This window comes from Uloborus diversus, chromosome 3, assembly GCF_026930045.1.
Source record: "Uloborus diversus isolate 005 chromosome 3, Udiv.v.3.1, whole genome shotgun sequence".
NCBI lineage: Eukaryota > Metazoa > Arthropoda > Arachnida > Araneae > Uloboridae > Uloborus > Uloborus diversus.
In genome coordinates this window covers 88,737,554-88,760,314 of record NC_072733.1, presented here as the reverse complement: position 1 = coordinate 88,760,314, position 22,761 = coordinate 88,737,554, and the positions used below count along the sequence as shown (strand labels likewise).

The 22,761-nt window shown below is 32.5% G+C and overlaps 1 protein-coding gene across 2 annotated transcripts in view; it reads left to right on the top strand.

Annotated features, from left to right (window-relative positions):
* The window catches only part of LOC129219458 (ETS homologous factor-like), a 140,866-nt gene that overhangs the window by 59,529 nt on the left and 58,576 nt on the right, over window positions 1-22,761 (top strand). For both annotated transcript variants that reach the window (XM_054853855.1, XM_054853854.1), the window contains exon 2: window positions 19,262-19,340. In XM_054853855.1, the coding sequence (XP_054709830.1) occupies window positions 19,262-19,340 (79 nt within the window). The remainder of the gene's footprint in view (window positions 1-19,261; window positions 19,341-22,761) is intronic.

Genomic DNA, 22,761 nt, shown 5'->3' with positions numbered 1-22,761 from the left:
ACCGGTCACAGCACAAGTTTAACTTTTAAATTTAACCGAAAACCTCAGTCCGGTGCTTTAAAACATTTTTTTTTTTGACAAAAAAAAAAAAAAAAAAACAATAATTAGACCGTGGGTCTATTTTTTGTCATTAGCCTGCACGATAAGCTTAAAATTAGGGGCAAATCAAAGAAATCGATCAAGAAATGAGGAATATCTCGCGTAGCGACAAAAAACAGGGTACAGAAATAATATATAAGGATAGGTTAACTAAATGAAAAGCGTAATTTCAATTTGTGGTAGAAATTTTTTATTTGTACAAAGGGTCAAAAACTGTCATTAGAAGAATCTACATCTCAGTATACGGTTTTGTTTTTTTTTCCTATTAAAAAACTGAAATCTTAAACCTGTTACTTATATTTTCGCTTACATTATGCTTCAGTTTCCTGACCGGGGCCAAAGCTTTAAAAACAAACAAATAAAAACATACAACTAAGAAGCAATTTAGCTACAGGTTACATCAAGTTTTCGTTCCAGCAAGGAGCATTTCCATTACATTTATATTATTACCTCACATGTGTAATTTATTGTTTTCAAGTGATGAGCGATGATTGTCTAGTTTTTTGACGCAGATCGTCCGGGACGGGCGCGAACACTCGTTCTTCTGGCTACCATTTGAACGCTCTGCCCACCGAGCTATCTAGCTCTGTCGGACACAGTGCAAGTTAAACTTATAAATTTGACCGAAAACCTCAGTCCCGTGCTTTCAAACTTTTTTTTTTTTTTTGACTGAAAAAAACAATTTTTAGACCGTGGGTCTATTTTTCGTCATTAGCTGCACGATAAGCTATAAAATGAGGTGTGAATCAATGAAATCGATCAAGAATTGATAAAGATCTCGCGTAGGAACAAAAAAAAACAGGCTACAGAAAAGGATTTTTGAAATTTTCTTTCGTAAAAAAAATACTGAAAAACTTTAAAGAAACCAGCAGGAAATTCGAGTTTATTAGTTTTGCTATTTCAAATAAAATTAAAACTTAGCATATTTGGAGTCAATTATAGTTTCTGATGCTTTCAATTACAAGTATCGCAACACCTCACATCCACATGCTTATGATCATTTCTCCTTTTTACTTCCTTTTACAAACGAGCTGATGTGTGCATCATATGACTTCCTTTTATTCCAATTTAATGTCATTTCCCCATTATTCGCAATTTAATGTGATTCAATTGTTTACCCTCTAAATATCACCAACAGTAGCTAAATTGAAACCAAATTTAAAAAAAAAAAAAAATCAGCCAAATTTGTTGTCAAGTTGGCGACAAAACTTGGCGACGAAAAGACTGGCGATATATCACCAAGTTTCCGACAAATTACAACACCACTTGAGTTTATATCGAAATTACAAACGATGATTCCTCCCCAAAAAGGGGCAAAAGAACCCCTTAGGAACATCCGAATGCAACCAAAAGGGAAGGTGCACAACTTGGCCCCACTAGGAGTCCACGTACCAACTTTCAATTTTCTAGGACATACCGTTTTTGAGTTATGCGAGATATATACACACATACGCATAGACGCACATACGCACATACATACGTACATACCCTCCTCGGTCCCCTTGTATCACATGTGATACATAAGTTTCATAATTTTTTGTGAAACCTGAAACGCAAAAACAAATTTGGGACTGGTTGTATCACATGTGATACAAATTGAAATACCGCATATAATTTTCTCGTTTAGTCAGCAGATGGTAGTACCTTTCCATGATAGGGATTTCAAGTAGAGTCTCAGAATCAAAACAAGATGGCTGCGCGTACTCGAAGTAAGTATTTTTTTCTTATTTATATACAAATATTAAACTCTTTTTAAGCTATGCATTTTCTTTGCATGTGTACTTTTTACTAGTTAACACCAAAAAAATAAAATTTTATTGAAATATTTAAGCATAATGACTTGTTAAATTTGTTTGTATCACATGTGATACAAGGGGTCCTAATCACTTTATGAACACACTTTTTTAATCTATTTTGTTTTAATTTTTTGAAATATTTTGGAAGAATTTGAAGAGTGATATAATTATTTCTCAAGGTAAAATCTTTAGTTGAGGTGTTTGCTTTTTATTTTCATCTATTTTTCATGATATTTTTTTAATAAGTTTTTTTTTTTTTTTTTTTTCAGTGAAATATTTGACACTAGATGCAGTTTTGGAGCTGATGAATCGTGATGATTCTGATGTAAGTTCACTGTCAGACGAAGATGATTATCAAAGTGATCATGGAAGTGAGATGGAAGAAGAAGATGATCCGGATGTATCATCTGACTTTTTTTGCTCAACGCTTTTCACGAAAATAAAAAATAATGTTACTGTACTACTCTGATACTACTAATATGTACCTAAAACGTCAATAAAGCTTGATTTTCATGTTGGATTTACTAAATGTATGTATTGTGTGATTAAAGACTAAGATTTAATTAATTATTTTAATCTTGCTTGATACTTAAAAAAATTCTGATTGTAGTATCTTGGTCCTGATGTATCACATGTGATACATCCCCCCTAGCTGCTATAAATTAAAAATAATTTTTTTATTGCACTTTTCTACATCATAGTAACCATAACAACTATTTAAGTACCTCTTACCAAATATCAAGCTTTTATTTTTCTCTCGGGTCTGAGGAGGATACAGACGCAACGAGAAAATTCGTTGTAATTAACTCTGGGGTCGTCAAAATGAATATTTCGGGTGTCTGTAGGCTCTTAGGCACTTATCCACATCCGGTCGAGTCGAAAAAAAAAACTCAACATTCATTCGGGGTTGAGAAAACTGGAAATTAAGGCTGATTTTTGAGTGAAAATTTTTTCGCGAATACAATACTTCCTTTTTTGTAAAAGGAAGTAAAAAAGGAAGTATTGTATTCGCGAAAAAATTTTTACTCAAAAATCGGCCTTAATTTCCATTTTGCTCGCCCCCGAATGAATATTGAATTTTTTTTTCAACCCGTCCACACGTGGATATATGCCTAAGAACGTCTAGACACCCGAAGTATCCATTTTGACAATCCCCGAGTTATTTACAACGAGTTTTCTCGTGACGTCTGTATGTACGTGTGTATGTATGTGTGTATGTATCTCGCATAACTCAAAAACGGTATGTCCTAGAAAGTTGCAACTTGGTACGTAGATTCCTAGTGGGGTCTAGTTGTGCGCCTTCTCTTTTGGTTGCATTCAAATGTTCCTAAGGGGGTCTTTTACACCTTCTTGGGGTAAAATCAGTGCTAATTTCAATGCAAACTCAATTGCTGTTATAATTTTGCAAAAACTTGGCAATAAATCGCCAAGCTTTTGGTCGCCAAGTTTTATCGTCAACTTGGCGACAAATTCGGCGTTTTTTAGTTTTTTTTTTCTTATATTTGTTTTCAATTTGGCAATATTTAGAAAGTTAACAATTGAATCACATTACAACTGCCAATATTGGGAAAATTTATCTGTATAAAACGTTTTCTTTGCTTCGATTCGCAACACACTTGAGTTGAAAACGTTTAAAGTGTTTCTTTGCTTTCTCCGATTCACTATTATCATTAAATTGGAGTAAAAGGAAGTCATGCACACATCAGCTCGTTAATTTAATTGCTATAAAAACAAAAAACAGAACTACCAGAAATTCCAAAACTGGGGCATTTTGTTTGCGATGTGTAACTTCTTGTAGCGTTGTTAGTGTGTGATTTACAAAAAAAAAAAAAAAAAAAAAAGCTCTATCTCATGAATAATTGTAATGATACAATGAATTAGCGCTTCTTTTGATTTAGTTGTACATTGACAAGTTATATGATTTTATTTTAAGAAATCCAACAAAAACATTCGTCCATTTCAATCTACATTTAAGACGCTCAGTTTTAATAACATGTTTACGGTTTAAATTTTAATTACTTTCTATTTATACAAGATAGCCGATGAATCATTACGTGAAAGAGGCTGCTTGTTCAACCTCAACGCGTTCCTTACAAACCTTTTGAGGCAAGATGCAATTACTGTACTCAAAATCATTTCATTGCTTTTAAACCCACGGACGGATATACGCCAATCAACAACACACCTGTGAGTGTAAACACAGAAGCTGCATAAAATAAGATTTCTTGACTTCTTTGCACAGTGAGTTAATACTGACAACTTAAATACCATCATTATGGTGACGGCTTTAGGGTATTTTCTTAGTCTTCTGACATGCATGAAGACATAATGGTGAAAAGTTTTCTCTTGTGGAGTACAATCTCTTGTGGATGAGAACTGGAACATTGTTTTAGTGAACTTGGTAACCTTCCACCGAAGATGCTATCCGGCTGGTTTATTCTAATTTGCATGACTTTTCTTTTAACACTAAGCGTTTACTAGGTTTCGTTAATGCGTTTCTTTAAATAGCTTAATTCAGGTCAGATTAAAGTGCAGTTTTTAAACAATTGACTTCTAAAAATAAAAATTTGAAATTATTGCATAGTTTTCCGCCGCAATCAATTTTTTAATAATATGCTGTTAAACCTCATTTAAAACTCATAAACAAAACAAAATTTCATCAAAATAAATTTACAATTTAACAACGTTGAAATGAGTTACGTGAGAACAATTAATCAGTTTCATTTTAACTAGCCTTAAAAAAAAAAAATGTTCAAAATCAACAGGTGAATCTTGCATTTCCATTCATAGCGTTGTTAAACAAACGGTTGAACAACTTTCGAGTCGGAAGGCGTCTTTTTCCGATTTGCCCGAACTTGCAACATATTTTTTAACTCCAAAACGTTGTTTTTTTTTTTTTTTTTTTTTTTTTTTTTTTTTTGTCGATACCTATAGTTTTCCAGTAACGTAGTGATCGGAAAGCTAATAGATTCACAGTTTGATATATGAGCTTGAGTTAAGTACTAAAACTATTATTAAAAAATAACATATATTAATAAATACGATACTCGAAACATTTTTAGCTCTAAGTTTGAGTTTATGTAATCGATTTGAACACAAAATTATTCATTAAAAATGTGCTAGTTTTTGGACACAATATCCCTTGCAAGTTTTCATTCATGGAATGGGGAATGAAGAATGTTGAACATGTTTTCCGTTGTAAACTATTTACTGTCATAATAATCTTCATTTCTCAGAAAAATCTAACAGTATTTCAAGTTAATTTCAGTTGCAGCCTATATTCAGTTACGTTTAAGATGTTTTTCAAACCTTTCTTTAATATTTAACAAGCTTAATGAAGGTATACCTCACGCACGAATTTATTTGGAATTGAACTGATGAGTCTGAAAATCAGTCATGTCTTGGGTTCGTACAATTGAGAGGACTAGTTTTCGGACTCACATATATTCAATTGCATTCAAATCGATACTATAAAATTTAAATTATATTTCATCAATGTTTTCTTTTGAATTTGTTCAGTTTTGTTTTAGTTATTTTTAAAACATGCTTCCTTCCATGCTTTTCAATCCTTACATAAGCACTCGGAAAAGCTGGATTTCTAACATTCGTTAAACAAAATCTGTAGTTTCTTTCAATTTTATTTGATTAGCATGAGTTAAAATCTAAATCATTTTGTCTTGACTTATCGGTAACATCTTCAGAAATGATATTAAATGCAGAACTGTGTTTCGTTTGGCGAGACACCTTATTTGTTTGCTTATAAGCAATTTAAAAATATTTTTGAAGGTTTTGGTAATCTTACTCATGTCGAAACGAGTTTTTGTTTCAAGATATTTTTCCTTTTGCATGTAAAAGAGCTATTCTTAAGTAGAAAATGTTTTAGATTGTTTTCGTTTAGATTATCAATAATTTCAATGCAGTCCTTTTGTGAAACGTTTTTACAGTTGTAATTTTTTTCCGACTCTTGAGCTCTGATTTTAAAATATCTAAATGATCTTGTTATTTAGCGGTTGATTTTTACATATGATCACAAAAACTTCTGCCGGTTTATGAGTTAAGTGCTAAAAACTTTAGTAACTGACTCGATACATTAGAACTGGTACTAAAACTCGTAAAAATATTTAAAATTAATATTATTCACTATTATTTTTTTGTGTGTGTATGTAGATTCACGTTGCATATATATTAACGCACAAGGGCGTGCACAGGGGGAGGGGACTCCTGTTGGCCCGGGCCCGAGCCTGAAGGGAGCCCAATATGTTTAAAATGAGAGGTGAAATATAGGGGTAAACAATAAGAAGGGGGAGGCGTAAAAGTCATTTGTGGCGGGCCCCAAAATTTCTGTGCACGCCCCTGTTAACGCATACTGTTAACGTAGCAACTAGATATAAATCATCATTTTAATTTCTCTTTAAAACCATTTCTGGCTTCTTTTTTTAAACGTTAGATTTTCTGAAACATTTTCTACAGAAATATCTTGTAAAAGCCTGTTTTCATCGAAACGTCAAAACAGTTTTTCTTGTAACATAACTCTTTGTTTTTTCGACGTACTTTTTCTAGTACATTTAATCCAGTATATTTCAGTAAATCTTGTGACTTCCAAATAGATCAAAGAGTCCTCTTCCTAAGTTCATTTAAGACAATCACCTAAATGCAGTTCAGCCATTTTGTTCGTGTAGAAAATGATTTCATTGATTCTTAAGGGAGAATTCTTTACGAAAGGGTATCTTTTATTAATTGGGCACACATCAGTATTATGAGTGCATCAAAGTCTTGATGAGTCTCAGATAAATTAAAAACTAATTAAAATAAAACCAATAATAATGTAAATGTATAAGTCTCTAGGACTCATTTTGACAGAGCTTAATAAAAATTGAACTTCGTGCGACGTTCTATTATCTACTTTTCAGCTGTAAGATCCTGTTCACCTCGTGCGCAGTGGATTCATGGTGAGAGTAGCTGTCCGATGTGTCTAAAAGGACTTGGATAGATGTACAAAGTTATTAATGGTGAATTTGACAGACTATCAGATATTGTGAAAGAGCCGTAAGAGCCGTATGCAATATTTATAGGAGCTGAGTAGGATTGATGGCTTCCCGCAGAAGCCACAACTTTTGACTTCGTCCTGGAGCTTAACAGACAAAGGACCCTGCTGAGTTAGATTTGGAAACAGGCTCATAGAAAATGTTTCGTGGTCGTTACGATTAACGTAACAACGAGATATTAATCATCATTTTGATTAGTCTTTCAATAAATTTCTAGCCTTTTGTTTTTTTCATTTCAACAATTTTCATTTCAACATTTTTTTTCATTTTGTTTAAACAAGTTCATAGAAAATGTTTCGTGATTGTTACCTTACGATTAACGTAGCAACGAGATATTAATCATTTTAATTAGTCTTTAAAACAATTTCTAGCCTCTTTTGTTTTTTGTTTTCATTTCAACATTTTTTTCATTTTTTTCAAACAAGATCATAGAAAATGTTTCGTGGTTGTTACCTTATGATTAACGTAACAACGAGATATTAATCATCATTTTAGTTAGTCTTTGAAACAATTTTATAGCCTTTTGTTTTGTTTTTTTCAAACGTTAGATTTTCTGAAACATTTTTAAATGAAATCTTGTGAAATTTTATTGTAAAAAATATAATTCTTAAAAAAAAGTTTATCGTGTAAAAGCCTGTCTTCATCGAAATGTCAAAATTGTTTTGTTTCTAACATAGCTCTATTGGTTTTTGAAAGTAATGTGAAAATTTGAAATGTAGTAAAATGAAATAGAGAGTTTTCATTCATATATTGACGTAATGTATTACTTCCCTCCAGCATTACTATTTTGATCTGAGTTGAAATATAAAAGAAATGGATAAAAAGTTGCAACGTGCATTCATCTATCTCTATCATATAGTATAAATGTTTTTCATAGCGTAAAAATTTTACATTTTGGTAGGATATTTTGTAAAAGAGCCATAAATTTATTTATACTATTTAAAACGGTATTTTAAGAAACATAAGAACTATACTAGTGCGAAACGCACGAAAAACTGACACTTTTTCAAATACAAAGCATGCATTTTTATTTCTTTATTTTATATTCTGCGAGAAAACATTGTGTGTTAGTGTTCCTTACATGTTTCGTAATAAGATGCACAGAAAGTTATTGATTTTAAAGAAATACACATTTTGCTTTGAAATAAGTTTTTAAACAATAATGTTATTTCAAAATTTACAATTATGATAATTTTTAAATTTATTTTATCCGCGAGAACATATTATTAGAGATTAAATTTCTTAAAATATTTTAGATGGAAAATTACATTTATTGTATGATATATATTTGCTTTGTACTAAGTTACAGTTACCATTAAGATTCATTGTAAACGGTGTTTTCTGCAAATCACGCAATTATGTCTCCATTTTGCATTGCAAATGTGTGCCTTAATATCTCTCTGTAACATTTGCAATCTGAGTAACAATAATCACTTTCGAAATACAATTTTCACGCTATCGATATTGCGTAATTGATTTTTTTTTCTTCTTCTTCTTTCTTTTCACGTTAATTTTTTCTTTAGTGGTAACAACTTTAAACGATCAAAGACGGGACGGGGAGGTGTGATGGCGCAGAATTGAAATTTTTGGGGGGCTGCTCAGGGGGTTTAAAGGGTCTCATTGTCTATTGGGAGAACCATAGAATTTGAGAATTTATGAAACTGAAGCGACATTTGGAATACAATTGGAAAAATAACGGACTCTGAGATCAGGCATAATATAAAACATTTGTTACGAAAACAGCGGCACAGACCACTCTCAGAAATGGACTTTCAAATTTGACGAAATTTTCTTCGTTTTTGACGAAACCACTTCCAGGGATATGCTCCGAGCGAACATTTCGTCAAATTGAAGAAACTGCTTTTGTTAGTGGTTTGCGAATGCTAATTTCGTCAAATGTAACGAAATATTTCTTCATTCTAGTTTCGTCAAATTAACAATCATTTTCGTAGTTTTGAGAGCATTAGTTTCGTCAAATTAATTTCGTCATACATGAGGACGTTAATTTCGTAAATTTTTAAGAAAATTTATTTATTTTTTTTTCTTTGAGCACATTAGGTTTTTTTTTTTTTTTTTTTTTTGAGAATACAGTCGAACCTCGTTAATTCGAGCACACTTAAAACAAATAACTGCTGAAATGAACTTTTTTGCAATTCTTGTCTTACTGTTTATTGTTTTTTGGATAAAGCGAACCACGTTTTATAATAATCGATTTTAATGGTCCCTTTAACTTCGTTATAACGAGGTTCGACTGTATTTTATAAGATTTGTGTGCGTGTGATCAAATCCTAAATTCAGAATCTTACCACAGTAGTTTCCCACTTTATTGCGTATAGTTACTTTCACAGGCCCGTCATTTACGGGGTCAGGGGGGTCAATTGACCCCCCCCCCTCCCGTCTTGATTTTTGAACATTCATGTTTTTACACATTACTGGCCGTTGTTTTAGTTGGTTTTCTGTAAAATTTTTATTGAGTACAGACTCTTTGTCATATTTGGGAAAAAATTGAAACAACGGGCCTGCAGCCTTCCCCTCCCCCCCCCCCATCAAAAAAAAAGAAGACAAGTAATTGTTAAAAAAAGAGGCACATAAAATATGTCAAGCAAATTTTTATTTATGTAAAAATGCAAACAAACAACTTCTTAAAAAAGGTAAAACAAATCATTGCAGATTAAACCCCCCATGGTATCTAATTAAACCCCCCATAATGGGGGGGTTTCCTTCAAAAAATCTAATTTTTGTCGGATATTTTCCAAATTTGGCACAGAGGTTCGTTATTTTAGGCTCGGGAATTCACACAAGGTCGTTTATGTCCCTCTATGTGGGGGGCGGGGGGCAGACGAACAACCCCGCATTGGGGGTTCTCCGTATTAAAAAAAAAAGTTTTTGTCCGATCTTTTTTAAATTTGCGACAGAGGTTCTTAGATGCTCAAGAATCACGCAGGGTAGTTTTCATCACTTTATAAGGGGAGGGGGGATAGGGGGGGTTCCTTGAAAAAATCCATCCTCCTTATATGAAAAAATCCAATTTTTGTCGCATCTTTCCAAAATTTGAAACATATCCTCTTTGATGCACGGGGATTTACGCAGCGTAGTTTTCGGCCTTCTATGGGGGGGGGGGGCAACCCCTATGGTAGTTTTCCTACAAAAAATCCAGTTTTTGTTGGATCTTTCCGAATTTGGTAGAGTTTCGTTATTTAATGCTCAGGAATTCTCATAGGGTGGTTTTCTTTCCGATATGGGGGGCAACCCCCATACGGGGGGGGGGGAGTTCTTATAAAGAACCAGTTTTTATCATATTTTTTCCTAATTTGGAACATAGGTCCTCTGATGCTCGGGAATTCACACATGGTAGTTTTCAACCCTCCATGAGGGGGGGGGATCAACCCCGCATTAGGGGTTCTCCTTATATAAAAAAAAGTTTTTGACCGATCTTTTCTAAATTTGCCATAGAGGTTCTTTGATGCTCAGGAATTCACGGAGGTTAGCTTTCGTCAGTGTATGGGTGGGGGAGGGCAACTCCGCATTGCGGGTTCTCCGTATTTAAAAAAAAGTTTTTGTCCGATCTTTTTTAAATTTGCCACAGAGGTTCTTAGATGCTCAAGAATCACGCAGGGTAGTTTTCATCACTTTATAAGGGGAGGGGGGAAAAGGGGTTCCTTGAAAAAATCCAATTTTTGTCGGATCTTTCCAAAATTTGACACTTAGGGTCTTTTATGCACGGGGATTTACGCAGGGTACTTTTCGGCCTCCGGGGGGGGGGGGGGGTGCAACCCCTATGGTAGTTTTCCTACAAAAAATCCAGTTTTTGTTGGATCTTTCCGAATTTGGCAGAGTTTCGTTATTTGATGCTCAGGAATTCTCATAGGGTGGTTTTCTTTCCGCTATGGGGGGCAACCCCCATACGGGGGGGTTCTTATAAAGAACCAGTTTTTATCATTTCTTTTCCAAATTTGGAACATAGGTCCTCTGATGCTCGGGAATTCACACATGGTAGTTTTCAACCCTCCATGATGGGGGGGGGGCAACCCCGCATTGGGGGTTCTCCTTATATAAAAAAAAGTTTTTGTCCGATCTTTTCTAAATTTGCCATAGAGGTTCTTTGATGCTCAGGAATTCATGGAGGTTAGCTTTCGTCAATGTATGGGTGGGGGGAGGGCAACCCGATAGGGGTTTTCCTTGAAAAAAATTCATTTTTTGCTGGATCTTTCCAAAATTTGGCTTAGAAGTTCGTTCATTGATGCTCAAGAATTCTCATAGGGTAGTTTTCGCCCTGCTATGGGGGACAACCACCAAATGAGGGGTTTTCTTACAAAAAACCAGTTTTATCATGTCTTTTCCAAAACTGTCACAGATGTCCTTTGACGCTCGGGATTTCCTGTTTTCGTCCCGCTATGGAGTGGGAAACCACGTGTGTGTGGGGGAGGAGTCTTATAAAAACCCAGTTTTTGTCTGCTCTGTTCCAAACTTGGTACATTTGTCTTTTGATGTTTGGGAATTCTCATAGTGTAGTTTTCGTCCCGCTATGTGTGGCAAACCCCATAGGAGTTTTCCTTATAAAAATCCAGTTTTTGTCGGATCGTTTCCAGATTCGGCCCAGATGTCCTTTAATGCTGGAAATCCACATAGGATAGTTTCCCATGGTGTAGTATTCATATGGGGTACTACCCCATGTGATTAAAGAACCTATGTGCCAAATTAGAAAAAGATCTGACAAAAGCCTGGATTTTTGTAAGGAAAACTCCCCTAATTGGGGAGGGGGGTGCCCCTAAAGCGGAAAGAATATTTCAAACTGTTTGAACTACATCGCTACATCGCGATGTAAGGATGGCGATGCATCACGATGTAGAAATTCCTACATCGCCCTTGCCCCTACTGGGAATATAAAAGTGCTATTTCCTCAGCAGACATTGGGTTCTGGAAAAATAAAACATGTGCCACTTTTATGCACAGTTAGATCGATATATGCTCGGGAGAAAAATTGCTGAGAAGTTTCTTCTTCATTGCATCGCATGAAAAAAAATCCAGAAAAAAAAAAAAAAAGATTTTTATCCAACTCATACCACAAATTTCAAAGAAAAAAGTACAATAAAATGGACAACTTTAAGTTAGTACATATTTGTTCTAAAATTAGATACAGAAAATAAAATTAGATAATCTTAAGAAAAACCTTACCTTTTTCGTTTTCCAATTAATTATTTGTTTTATTAATTTTGCTTGTATGTAGAATGTTTATTTGGCCAAATTTATGTTTAATACATTAACTTTATTATTGCATGCATTTCATACTTCATACTTCGAAAACAATTCTCTGACAAAATTGCAAAAGGTATTTGAAAATATAAATCTTAAAAAAATGCTGATGTGAAATAAATCTTTTGGTAAAATTAATTTAATGTAATGTTTGTTAAATAATTATAAAAAATATACCTTCGCTTTTTTACCCCTAAGTTTTTATTTTTATTTCCAAACATGTGTAACATGAAATCAATGTATAATATATGAACATTTAGAATATTGTTATAATTATGAAAAAGTCTTCGTCTGTCCTTGTTCTGATTATCTCCGTCATGTTGGATCCACCCTAAAAAGTTTTAAAAAGAGAATATATACATAATAAGTAAAGGTTTAAGTCCATGGGTGTATGCCCTCATGCACATGAATCTTTTTTCTATTTCGAGGAAAGTTTTACGATTAAATTCAGCAGTTTATTTCTGAAATTAAACATGTTTTCACGATTACTTTTAAAATCTCAGTTTTTTTTCTTAAGTTAAAAAGCTACGATTCGCTTGTGTCTTTGAAAAGCATCTGATTTAATTTTCATATTTTTCAAAAATATATTATTATTTCGATGCTGACAGCTTTTTTTCAAGCAGATTGCAAGAATGAGTTATTTTTACAGCGGATGAACAAAATTTTTATTTAGGCAGCTACACTCTCAGTTAGTTTCTGAAATTAATTTCTGAATAATATTCTAGAATTAGAGTTTCTTCAATTTATCCAGAATCAGCATTATTTAGCCATTAAACAAGTTAATTCTTTTGCACATCAAGTCGTGAATTTTCATTTTTTTTGAGCTATAAAAAAAAATCAAGGGTGTGAAAATTGTTGATCTGTGATTTTTTTTAAATTTATTTTTTATTTTAACCAATAACCAAAATACAACCGTTTTTTTCCGATTTTCGTGTTTCCATTTTCTTCACGAATGTTTTCAGAAGTACCCCCCTCCTACCCAAATTAGTTTCAATAAAGTACTTATGAATTAAGTAGTACTGAAACTGGTGATTATGATTTTATTTGCACTTTTTTTCAGAGATTTTATTGTGCTATGTTATCAATAAACAACATTTACTTACCGTGCTTTACCTCCTTAAACCACTATCAAATTAGAGTCAAAAACCCAGGGCTCCAACACTCGAAGCCACGCTCCCATTTCATAAGTTAACTAGTAGTTACATAAAGCTATCTTCTAGCTGATGGATAGGGATTTAGTAGAAAAAAAACTAATTTTTCTGCTATACTGGGGATAGAGTTACTTACAAAAATTGGGCGTAGCTTAAGGGCGTGTGTACTTCGGATTTTTTTAACTCAGCTGGTAATGATTTTAAGAGGGAATGTTGCCAAGTAAAGTTGTTAATTGATAGTATAGTACCTTGAAATCTTTAAAATATATTCGAACAAAATCATAAAATCATCAGAATCAATCACTAGTACAAAAATATTCAAACGTAGCTCGACTTACTAAGTTTGGGACGGAGACGAAGGGAGTATCACCTTTTAACTAAGCATATTTGATTTTTAAAATATGCAATTTTCACGCAGTAAATAAAAAACGCCTAGAGAGAAGCGTTGCCAAAGATAGGGGAAACCCAATAACAAAGTGAATTTTCTTGTTTGTTTGTGTCTTGAGAACTAATTGACTGATATCAATGGATTTTTTTTCAAAGGTATATAATGAAAATAAGGACTAGTATGGTGAACAAAGCTTGTTACATATATAAAGCTTATCATATATTTTCATTATCCTTTTAATTTTTCATATATTTTCATTATCCTTTCAATTTTTCAATTGAAGTTCGGTTAAATTTTCAGACATTTTACTTTATATTCAGCAAAATCACAACTCCAACTAAAAGATTTAGATTTATTGGAAGTTCATCTATAAAATGCTTCTTAGTCTGATTTAATGTAGTTCGGGATTTCTCACTTTTGTTGACAATATCTTGAGGCGCCAAATATGGCAATAAAATTAATGCTGCATTTATTTTGGCTGTAGAAACTATGCATAATGGAAAAAATTCATAATTATGACAAATCATGTAACACAAATTGACATAGAAAATCTTTTAAATTTAGTGCATGAAGTGGGAAAATAAACAACAAAAAATGCTTATTATTGTTATTACAATTTTCAAACATGCTATACTATTTTTTTTTTTTTAAATCGAGGTTAAACATTAAAACTTCACTTCAATAATTTATTTTAATTTGCGGAAAATTGAAAAAATATTGAAAATATTCTGCTGAAATATCAAGCACAAAGATAGAGTTCTTTATGGAAATTAATATTTTCTCTATCTTAAAATGATTTTATCAAATTGATATTTACTTTACTTCATGTTTATGCAAGTAAAAAAAAAGGCTGCACAAATAATGAACATAAGCACTTATTGCTAGAAACATCTGCCGCAGAAAGAGATTATTATAAACAACGTGGGGTAAGCTGGTAATCATATTGGGGGATTGGTATATAGTATTTGTTTAAGAAAATAAAAATGCAGAATGAAACAAGTTTGAACTATTAAACTAAAAAATACACTTCGTTTAACAGAATTATTTTTATAAAATTCGTGGAGAAGAATGAAAACACATAACCATGTAATATATTTCATGTTGAAAGTAAAAGCTTCAAAGTTCTATGCCTTTTATAAAAGCGCTGTATTTATCACCTGTGTTAGTTAAGCTACGGTGAAGGTATTTTTTTTTTTTTTTTTTGTAAGTTTAAATTCGTACAAACTCTTTAGTCATGTTTGTAATTTTTTTAACGAAATAAAGGGAGTACGCTTTTGGAAACAAATGTCAACGAACCAACATTTTCTTTTACAAATAAAAAAAACAACGCTAGCTAAGCCTAACGTGGAGGCGACTCAAAGTTAACACACACAGAATTCTAAACCTAATCGAACCGTTCGTTTTCAATTTTAATGTGTTTTAAATACAAATGCAAACACAACACTAAACAAAAATGTAACAATACATAAAAGAAGGCACATTGCACATACAAATTTCAATAAATACTAACCTTTTTTATGAATCCTTTAGAATCATTGAGGTAAGATAATGTGACGAAATCGGGACGAAATAATTTCGTGAAAAATTTGAGATTTCTGGCTTTGTCAAATATCACGTGATTCGGTGACGAAAGGATCGTCGAAAGTTACGAAATAGTGCTCGAGGATTGCCGAATCGTCAAAATTGAGCGTTTCATTTTTGACAGTGACCTAGAGAGTGAGTTTCTTATCTGCTATTTCAGAAGCTTCAAATACTTTGAAAATTACTATCGCAATTTTGCAAAACCCCAGAAAGTGACAAATATGTAGCATAACATCTGACATTGATAATTATCTGGAAAAAATATATTGGCATACTGAACGAATCAGAAAAAAGGTTTTTTTTCACTCGTTTTTATCCGTTTAGCAGATTTCATTTAAATAATTTCAGGCAACTTCCTGTAACTTAACATCTGAATTAAAACTTCGGAATCCAGTTACATGATTGTAGTTTTACGGAAGAGATAATTAACTAAAACTCATTTTTTAAAATAGGAACAGCACAAAGATTTTGCATTGTATCTCTTTTTCCTTTTTTTATTTTATGTTTCATTATTATTATTTTTTTTTTGTGTGTGTGTGTGTGGGTGTATTCGAAATTACATTCTTATGCATGTAATTCAAAAATAAATCTTATTTTATTTTTTGACTCGGCTGTATTTATTTTTATTTTCATTACTTGCGTGTTCCACAAATCATATCAGATTGAAAATTTCCTTAATTTCCTACAACAGTTTTGCTTAAAAAAATACCTTTTGCACGCTTCCGCTTAATAGATATGTTTACGGTATCGAAATCCAAAGGTTATAAGTGCTTTACAAAGAAGCATATGTTCTGACTACTATTTTCTGGTGCCTTTGAATAGACTGATCAACATGTACATTAGCTAATTGGGAGAAAAATTTCCCTCCACTTTCGTAGTTGTAAAACTTTAAAAAGCAAGTTATTTCCTCATCGCTTTTGTGCTCAGGTAAATAAGGCTACCACAGAAGAAATGTCTCTTTTTGAGATCATGTGAACTTATTTTAGACTTTTAAGCTAAACTGAAAATAAATATTTGATCTAAGAGGGGTTTTTTAGAAAAATGAACCGAAAAAATATTTTTCAGCTTTGTGTATTTATTTCGATATTATTCATTTTGAGAATGAGAAAGAAATATGTTTTATTCGAATTTTCAGCATTAATATTGCAAAACCTTAATTACGTGAATCAGAGATACATTAATTCATGTTAAAAAGCGTAAATTAAAATTTCTATTAATTTCACTACAAGAAATTTAAAGTAACATTTTATTTTTCCTTTGAGGTGGAAGCTTTGGAACAGTAAAAAAAAGTCTAAATTTTATGTTTAAATTATTATAAGCAATGACATTTACGGAAATAGAAGTCACGGTTTTCTTAAACCAAAACTTTTTGTGTATATGGTGCAGTTATTGGAAGACTGAAAAGCATACCTTGCATAATGTTCATCTTATGCAAAAGAAAAGTTAATGTTTTATTCATAATAATAAATACACCTAAGTTCAGGACTGCTGATACTTTTGCACACATTATACAACATTATAATTTAAATGACTTATTTGCTATTCAATTTTTGTTTGGCAAGCTTTTGAATGTTACAAATGTCACGATTCATCACAGTAATCATGTGATGGATCAGACAGTCTGTTAGATGAAAGTATGTTTCAAATTTGAACGAAGAAACTTTATACAGTGGCTCCCAAAAGTGTCCACGACTTTCAATGAAATAGGAATCCATTGGTTAGGATTAATATTTCGGAACAGGTATTTAATTATAAGATCTATGATAATTTTTCAACAAAACTACATGAAAATATTTTTAAAAATATTGAAACTTAATTTTTCAAAAATCCAAAACCAAAAAGTGCCGGAAATTTTATCTCACAAAAGTCTTCGTACACTTTGAAAAATGTCTATATATTATTGAATAATCTAACTTTTTATTACAGTATTATTTAGTAGAATATCATGCAGTATCAACACCTTTTAAACGTTTGGGAATAGATTTCATTTTTTTTTTTTTTTTTTTTTTTTGCGTAATTTCTGAGCAAGTGTTCAACTACACTTCGAGTCTTACTGTTTCTAGCTCTATTTTCGTTCCAAAGCCATATTTTCGTAACCTAGCCTCCAGATATCTCTAAATATATTACATTAAGTTCGAATCTGGAGATTTAAGGAGTATTTTCTAAATTTTAGGACAGTTTTTGAGGCACTAGACGTAAGCATTGAAAATCATGTGCTTCTTATCTTTATCTTGATAAAAAACAAAGTTGTTTCCGATAACCAAATTTTTGGCTAAGAGTTTAAAATTGGTTTTAAAATATTAAATGAACATCATGATTCATTATTTCATCAAAATATTCCAAACTACCAAGTCCTGATGCTGATATGCACCCCCCCCCCCCCACACACACACACAAGAACACCTTCGCCGTCCTGATTACTGGTCCTACCAAGTTCTTAAGATTAAGTTCCTAATATTTTTCCTTCGATTTACAATTATGCAACAATTTAACCAAAAATGTTAAATTCACTTTTATCTGTAAGTAAGACGCAATTCCAAAATGTTTTGAGCTTATTTATTATTGGTTTTGCGACGAAAAGCGTAAGCTTTCTGCTTTTCGCACGGCCAAGAAACTTTCTGCGGGAAGAGGTCCCATGTAATCCAGCTAATCAAAGAACTTGCGAACAATTTTAGGTGAAAATTAAATGTACAAATTTTCATTTAACTCTGCAGAAACTTTTACAGCACTCAAATGTGTGTTTTTCATAATTTTTTTAACTGTAAATCTCCGATCACGCTTTGTCAACTTTACCGGTTGACCTTTTCTTACCTTGTTTTCGGTCCGATTCTTTTCTTTTAAGCATGTTATCAAGCACTTTACTATAGAATGGAATAAATTAACTAGCTTAGAGAAATGTCAAACCAATTTACCGCTACTGTGGGGAAAAATTCAACTTTCGAATGGTGTTTGTGGTTTTTTTCGAATACCAGCCATTTTAAAGTAATAAGCACAATATTAAGAAATAAATAAATAAAAAATTATAGCCAAATCACCTTTCAAGGTCAACGCAATGCAAAAATAATTAAAAAAAAAGACATATGATAATTTTAATCATGAATTTATTCGAAAATATTTGAGTGTACGATGACTTTTGTGGCGTATTATTCCTCTGTCTCTTCGTTTTCTGACCCATTTCAAACAGAAGATCCGTCAATATTTTGAACAAAAACTACACGGTTTTGTTTAGAATGACATAGGAATGATGTGAAAAAAATATTGGACTTCATATTCGAATTCAGTTTTGCGTTATTTTGGTTTTACTAAAAAATTTCAAAGTGTACGAACACTTTTGGGAGCCACTGTATGTCATTTACACAACGCCTTGGGAGCATTTATCAAGGCATTATCCAAACAACAGACTTAAAGTCTACGATCTGATCTGAATTTAACGTCCCTTTAATACACACACGTTATTATTATTTATGTATTTATTGATTGATTGATTGGTTTGTAATCGAAGAGAGTGAAAGACAAAGCTGTGCTATATTTTATTATTTTTTCATTAAATAAATGAAATTTAATATTATAATAAGTTTTTATGTCGGCATTACTAAGAATAATTCATTTCAAACTGTCAAAATTGGAACTTATTTCTGATCTTGCATTCATTTTTCTAAATGATTTCTCTCAAGAAAAGACTGAGTCAGCATCCTAACTCTCTGTATAGACAGCAATTCTCTAGGCATATGAATAAATGGAGTTTAAATCGTTGCTGTTCTTTGTCCCATTATTTTTCTCTTACGGCATTTTTCTTCTTCACTCTTATGATGATTTTTCTGAGTAAATTTGTCGGAATTTTTCTCTGAACATACTACTTTCAGGTCCCCAAGTCCTGATATTCTTTTAATGTTCATACTGTGTTATATAATTAATTCCAAACACTTAAAATCTTATTCATTCTTTCAGAGAGTATCGTCATCACCCTGGTTTACCCACGACTAAAATCATGCTCGCTCCAGAGCCCCCGGGTCTTCCTCCATTAGAGGTAATAAATTTATTTTGTGATAACTTCAACTAGATTTATTTCTCTTACCTAGTTAAACATTTATCTTCATTTATATATTGTGCTTTATACCCAAAAGTACAAATATCTAAATTTGACCCTCGAGTCTGTCATAAAAAAATTAAGTTTTTTTAAGAAACTTTGCTCTTGTGCTTTTTCAATACATTAAATCAATTTATTATTAAGATAACGGCACCAGTAACAGACAGTCATAAGTTTGAATTTAAGTAATAAGAATTTTAAGCGGGTAAAACTGATGTTGCTGTGGACCATGAATACGGTGCAACCATCTAGTGTTATCAGAGGGAGCTTTATGAACCAGTTGGTATTCACAAGGCGGTGGTGGAAAGTTATAAACAGCCACCACGAGGTCAGCTGGTGTTCCATGTTCATTTGAATTTAATAAGACTTTAGTTCCAGAAATCAAGAACTCTTGCACATTTTGAAGAGAAAAAGGAAATCTTGTCCATGACTCATCCTTTCCTCATCCTATCTGTGTTGGGTATCAGATTTTCCGGTGTCTGTTACTAGGGGTCAGACCTTTCTTCGAACTATAGCGAATAAAAATCGAATTAACAAGTTCAAAGGATTTAGAAGCAGCCAAAAGTTTGATGAGATATAGTTACATGAGAGAGAAATAGTTTAAAAAGTCGAAATACATTAAAAGGCTCAAAAAATTGCGTTAACCTGAGAGAGATGTCTTAAGCATGTCTGTTACTGGTGCTGTTACCTTACCCTTGAAATATCACTGGCTACGTGTATCAAAGTCCAAATGAGTATAGTATATCATCGCCTCAGAGCAACGGTAAGACATCTAATCCCAGAAACAACAGTAAGTTATCCTACTGTTGTTCTGAAGTGATGATATTTATTGGGGTACATTTTACCATAATCATTGGATTATGGTAAACTATGGTTATGAGCTTTTTGGTAAAAAATAAGGAAAATTATAATTATTTTGCTTAATTTCCAAGAAAAAACGGTTCGCTCCAATGACATTGAAAATCCTTAAACTTTAGTACTTTCACCGTGAATACTAGAGAACATGAGATATGCTAGATAAACTAAGCTTCAGGTTCAAATACCAATGTTTTGCATTTCTGCCACGGTGCAGCCGTTAGTTTCAACCTTCGTACTGCAAAAATCTTCGTCCGTCGCGTATCGACAGAGGATAGTTCAATACAAGTAAAAAGTAGTTCATAGCTGCAGAGCAATTAAATTTCAAAATTTGATTCATCAAAACCGTACTTCCTGGCATGTATTTGAGACGAAAACGCACAGTATTTAGTAGTATTCTCCATTTGGGAGTAAGAAAGTACAAATTGAGATTAAAAAGCGTATCACAGGGATTCAGTCTGACATTGTGAACGAAAATTTCTCGTTTAATTATGAAGCACGCATCAGTTTCTTTAAGGAAACTAAATGCTGTTCAGAAATTGTACAGAAATATAAAACCATCACCCCAGTAACATCTCATACCATTCATCATAACATCCAATTATATGAGCAAGAGATGCTTATATACTTCTCCCAGAGCATCAACCGCAAATTTGAATTATGTATTCATGCAAAAGAAAAAAAAAACATTTCATTAACAAATGTATTTTCAGCTTTTGCTCAGTTTAACTTAAGCAACTTGTTACTGAGAGCATAAAAGTTTTTTTTTAATCAAATCGGCTGGAGAAAATCTTATGCAATCATGTTTTTGGATTAATATTAACTTTTAAAAATACTTTCTCTCTCTCTCCCTCTCTCTCGAATTTTCCAATGCTCGTTAAATTTTCATGTTTGTTCCCCATAATTTTCTGTTTTATTTATATTGTTCAAAACCTTTGACTTTTTGCATCTCTAACTGGCATTCTCTTTTCCACGATGTACTACTGAAACTCGAGATTATCAATCGCTCCACCAAGGCTCCCCTACATACTGGCTTGGCTTGTAGAGAATACGGAATGGGAGATTTCTGGGTTTGGTTGTCCCTAATTCGTACACATCGATTTAAATAATCTTTATCAAAATATGAACCCACTTTACTAGCCATTTTATCAGAAATGGCACTATGAGGGCTTTCTTAGTTGTTGCAAGCTACAGCACCGTACATTCAGTACACTAAACTTGAAACAGGTCGGTGCGGGAAATTTTTCTTAAGAGAAAAACATGACATTCCATGTCAAGTGATCCAAATTTTTTTCCCTCATCTTTTTGTATTTCTTTGAAATTTGGCTCATCAATTGTACCCTTCAAGTTAATCAAAAGCCGAAATTTTTAGATTTTCATCTCTATTATTTTTTTTTATTTATGAGACTTTGATTTTTCGAAAAACCCTCTTTTTTTTTCATGGAACATAAAATGGACGATAACTCAGCACCAAATATAGATAGAAAGATTTGGTGAAAAGCATTTCAAAGTACATTAGTTGCCGTTTAATAGGATATGCAACATGACTAATTTCAAAAAAAATTTAATTTCTAAAAACTGAAATTTAAATTTAAACTTCTCAGAAAACGTATAATGAATTCTTTAAAAAAAAATTCTCTAATTTGTGTGTATTTTATCTTCATTTGTGCAAAGTTTCAAGTTGGGATCTCAATGGATCATATTTTTATGAATTTTTAAATAAAATTTAACTTATGAAATAATAACATTTTTCAGATTCTAACTAGTTAAATATGGGGTTCTCTTAATAGGGATGATCTAGTAAGTAGTAATTCATCATAAATATGCTTGAAATGAGTTGACATGAATTTGTAGATTGGTACCCTCTCCGCCACACAACCACTTTTTATGTTTTATTTTTTTTCTTTCTTCAAAACTGTATTCAAAAAAAGAAAAAAAAACAACCATGCAAGAATTATAATCATAATAAACTGGGACGCACGCTGCGAAACATCAGTAGTGACTAAGGTTTATAAAGGGGGGGGGGTCATAAAAAACTAAAAGTCAGAAAAACGTTAACAGACGAATAGAACCACTCATTTGCAGTTTTTTCTTTCGGAAAATGGGACGGTAGGGTGAGGGAAGGGGGCAATCTGGAATGAAGCTTAACAACATGGAAGGTTATGCTCAAACCAGCAAAATTTGTTTGATCTATAACTGCTTTTAATATATGCATAAATAGATCTCGTTGCATTACTCTCCTTTACAACTGAAATTAAAAAGAAAACTAGGATTAAAGGAAAGAAAAAAACAGCTGCCCTCCAAATGTTGTAGAAAGACAGTTTTATGCGGACAGACATATGATCTGATACTTACTTAGATTTATTTTTAGTTTAGTGTGAAAAGATTTCTTTCCTCCCTGCAAAATTGAAGGTTGGTGCAGGGGTAGGGGATGAAATGAATCATAACTTTCCTTATCAGACAGTGAATTAATCAAGTATACTTTGTGAAGTTCGGATTGAAAAAG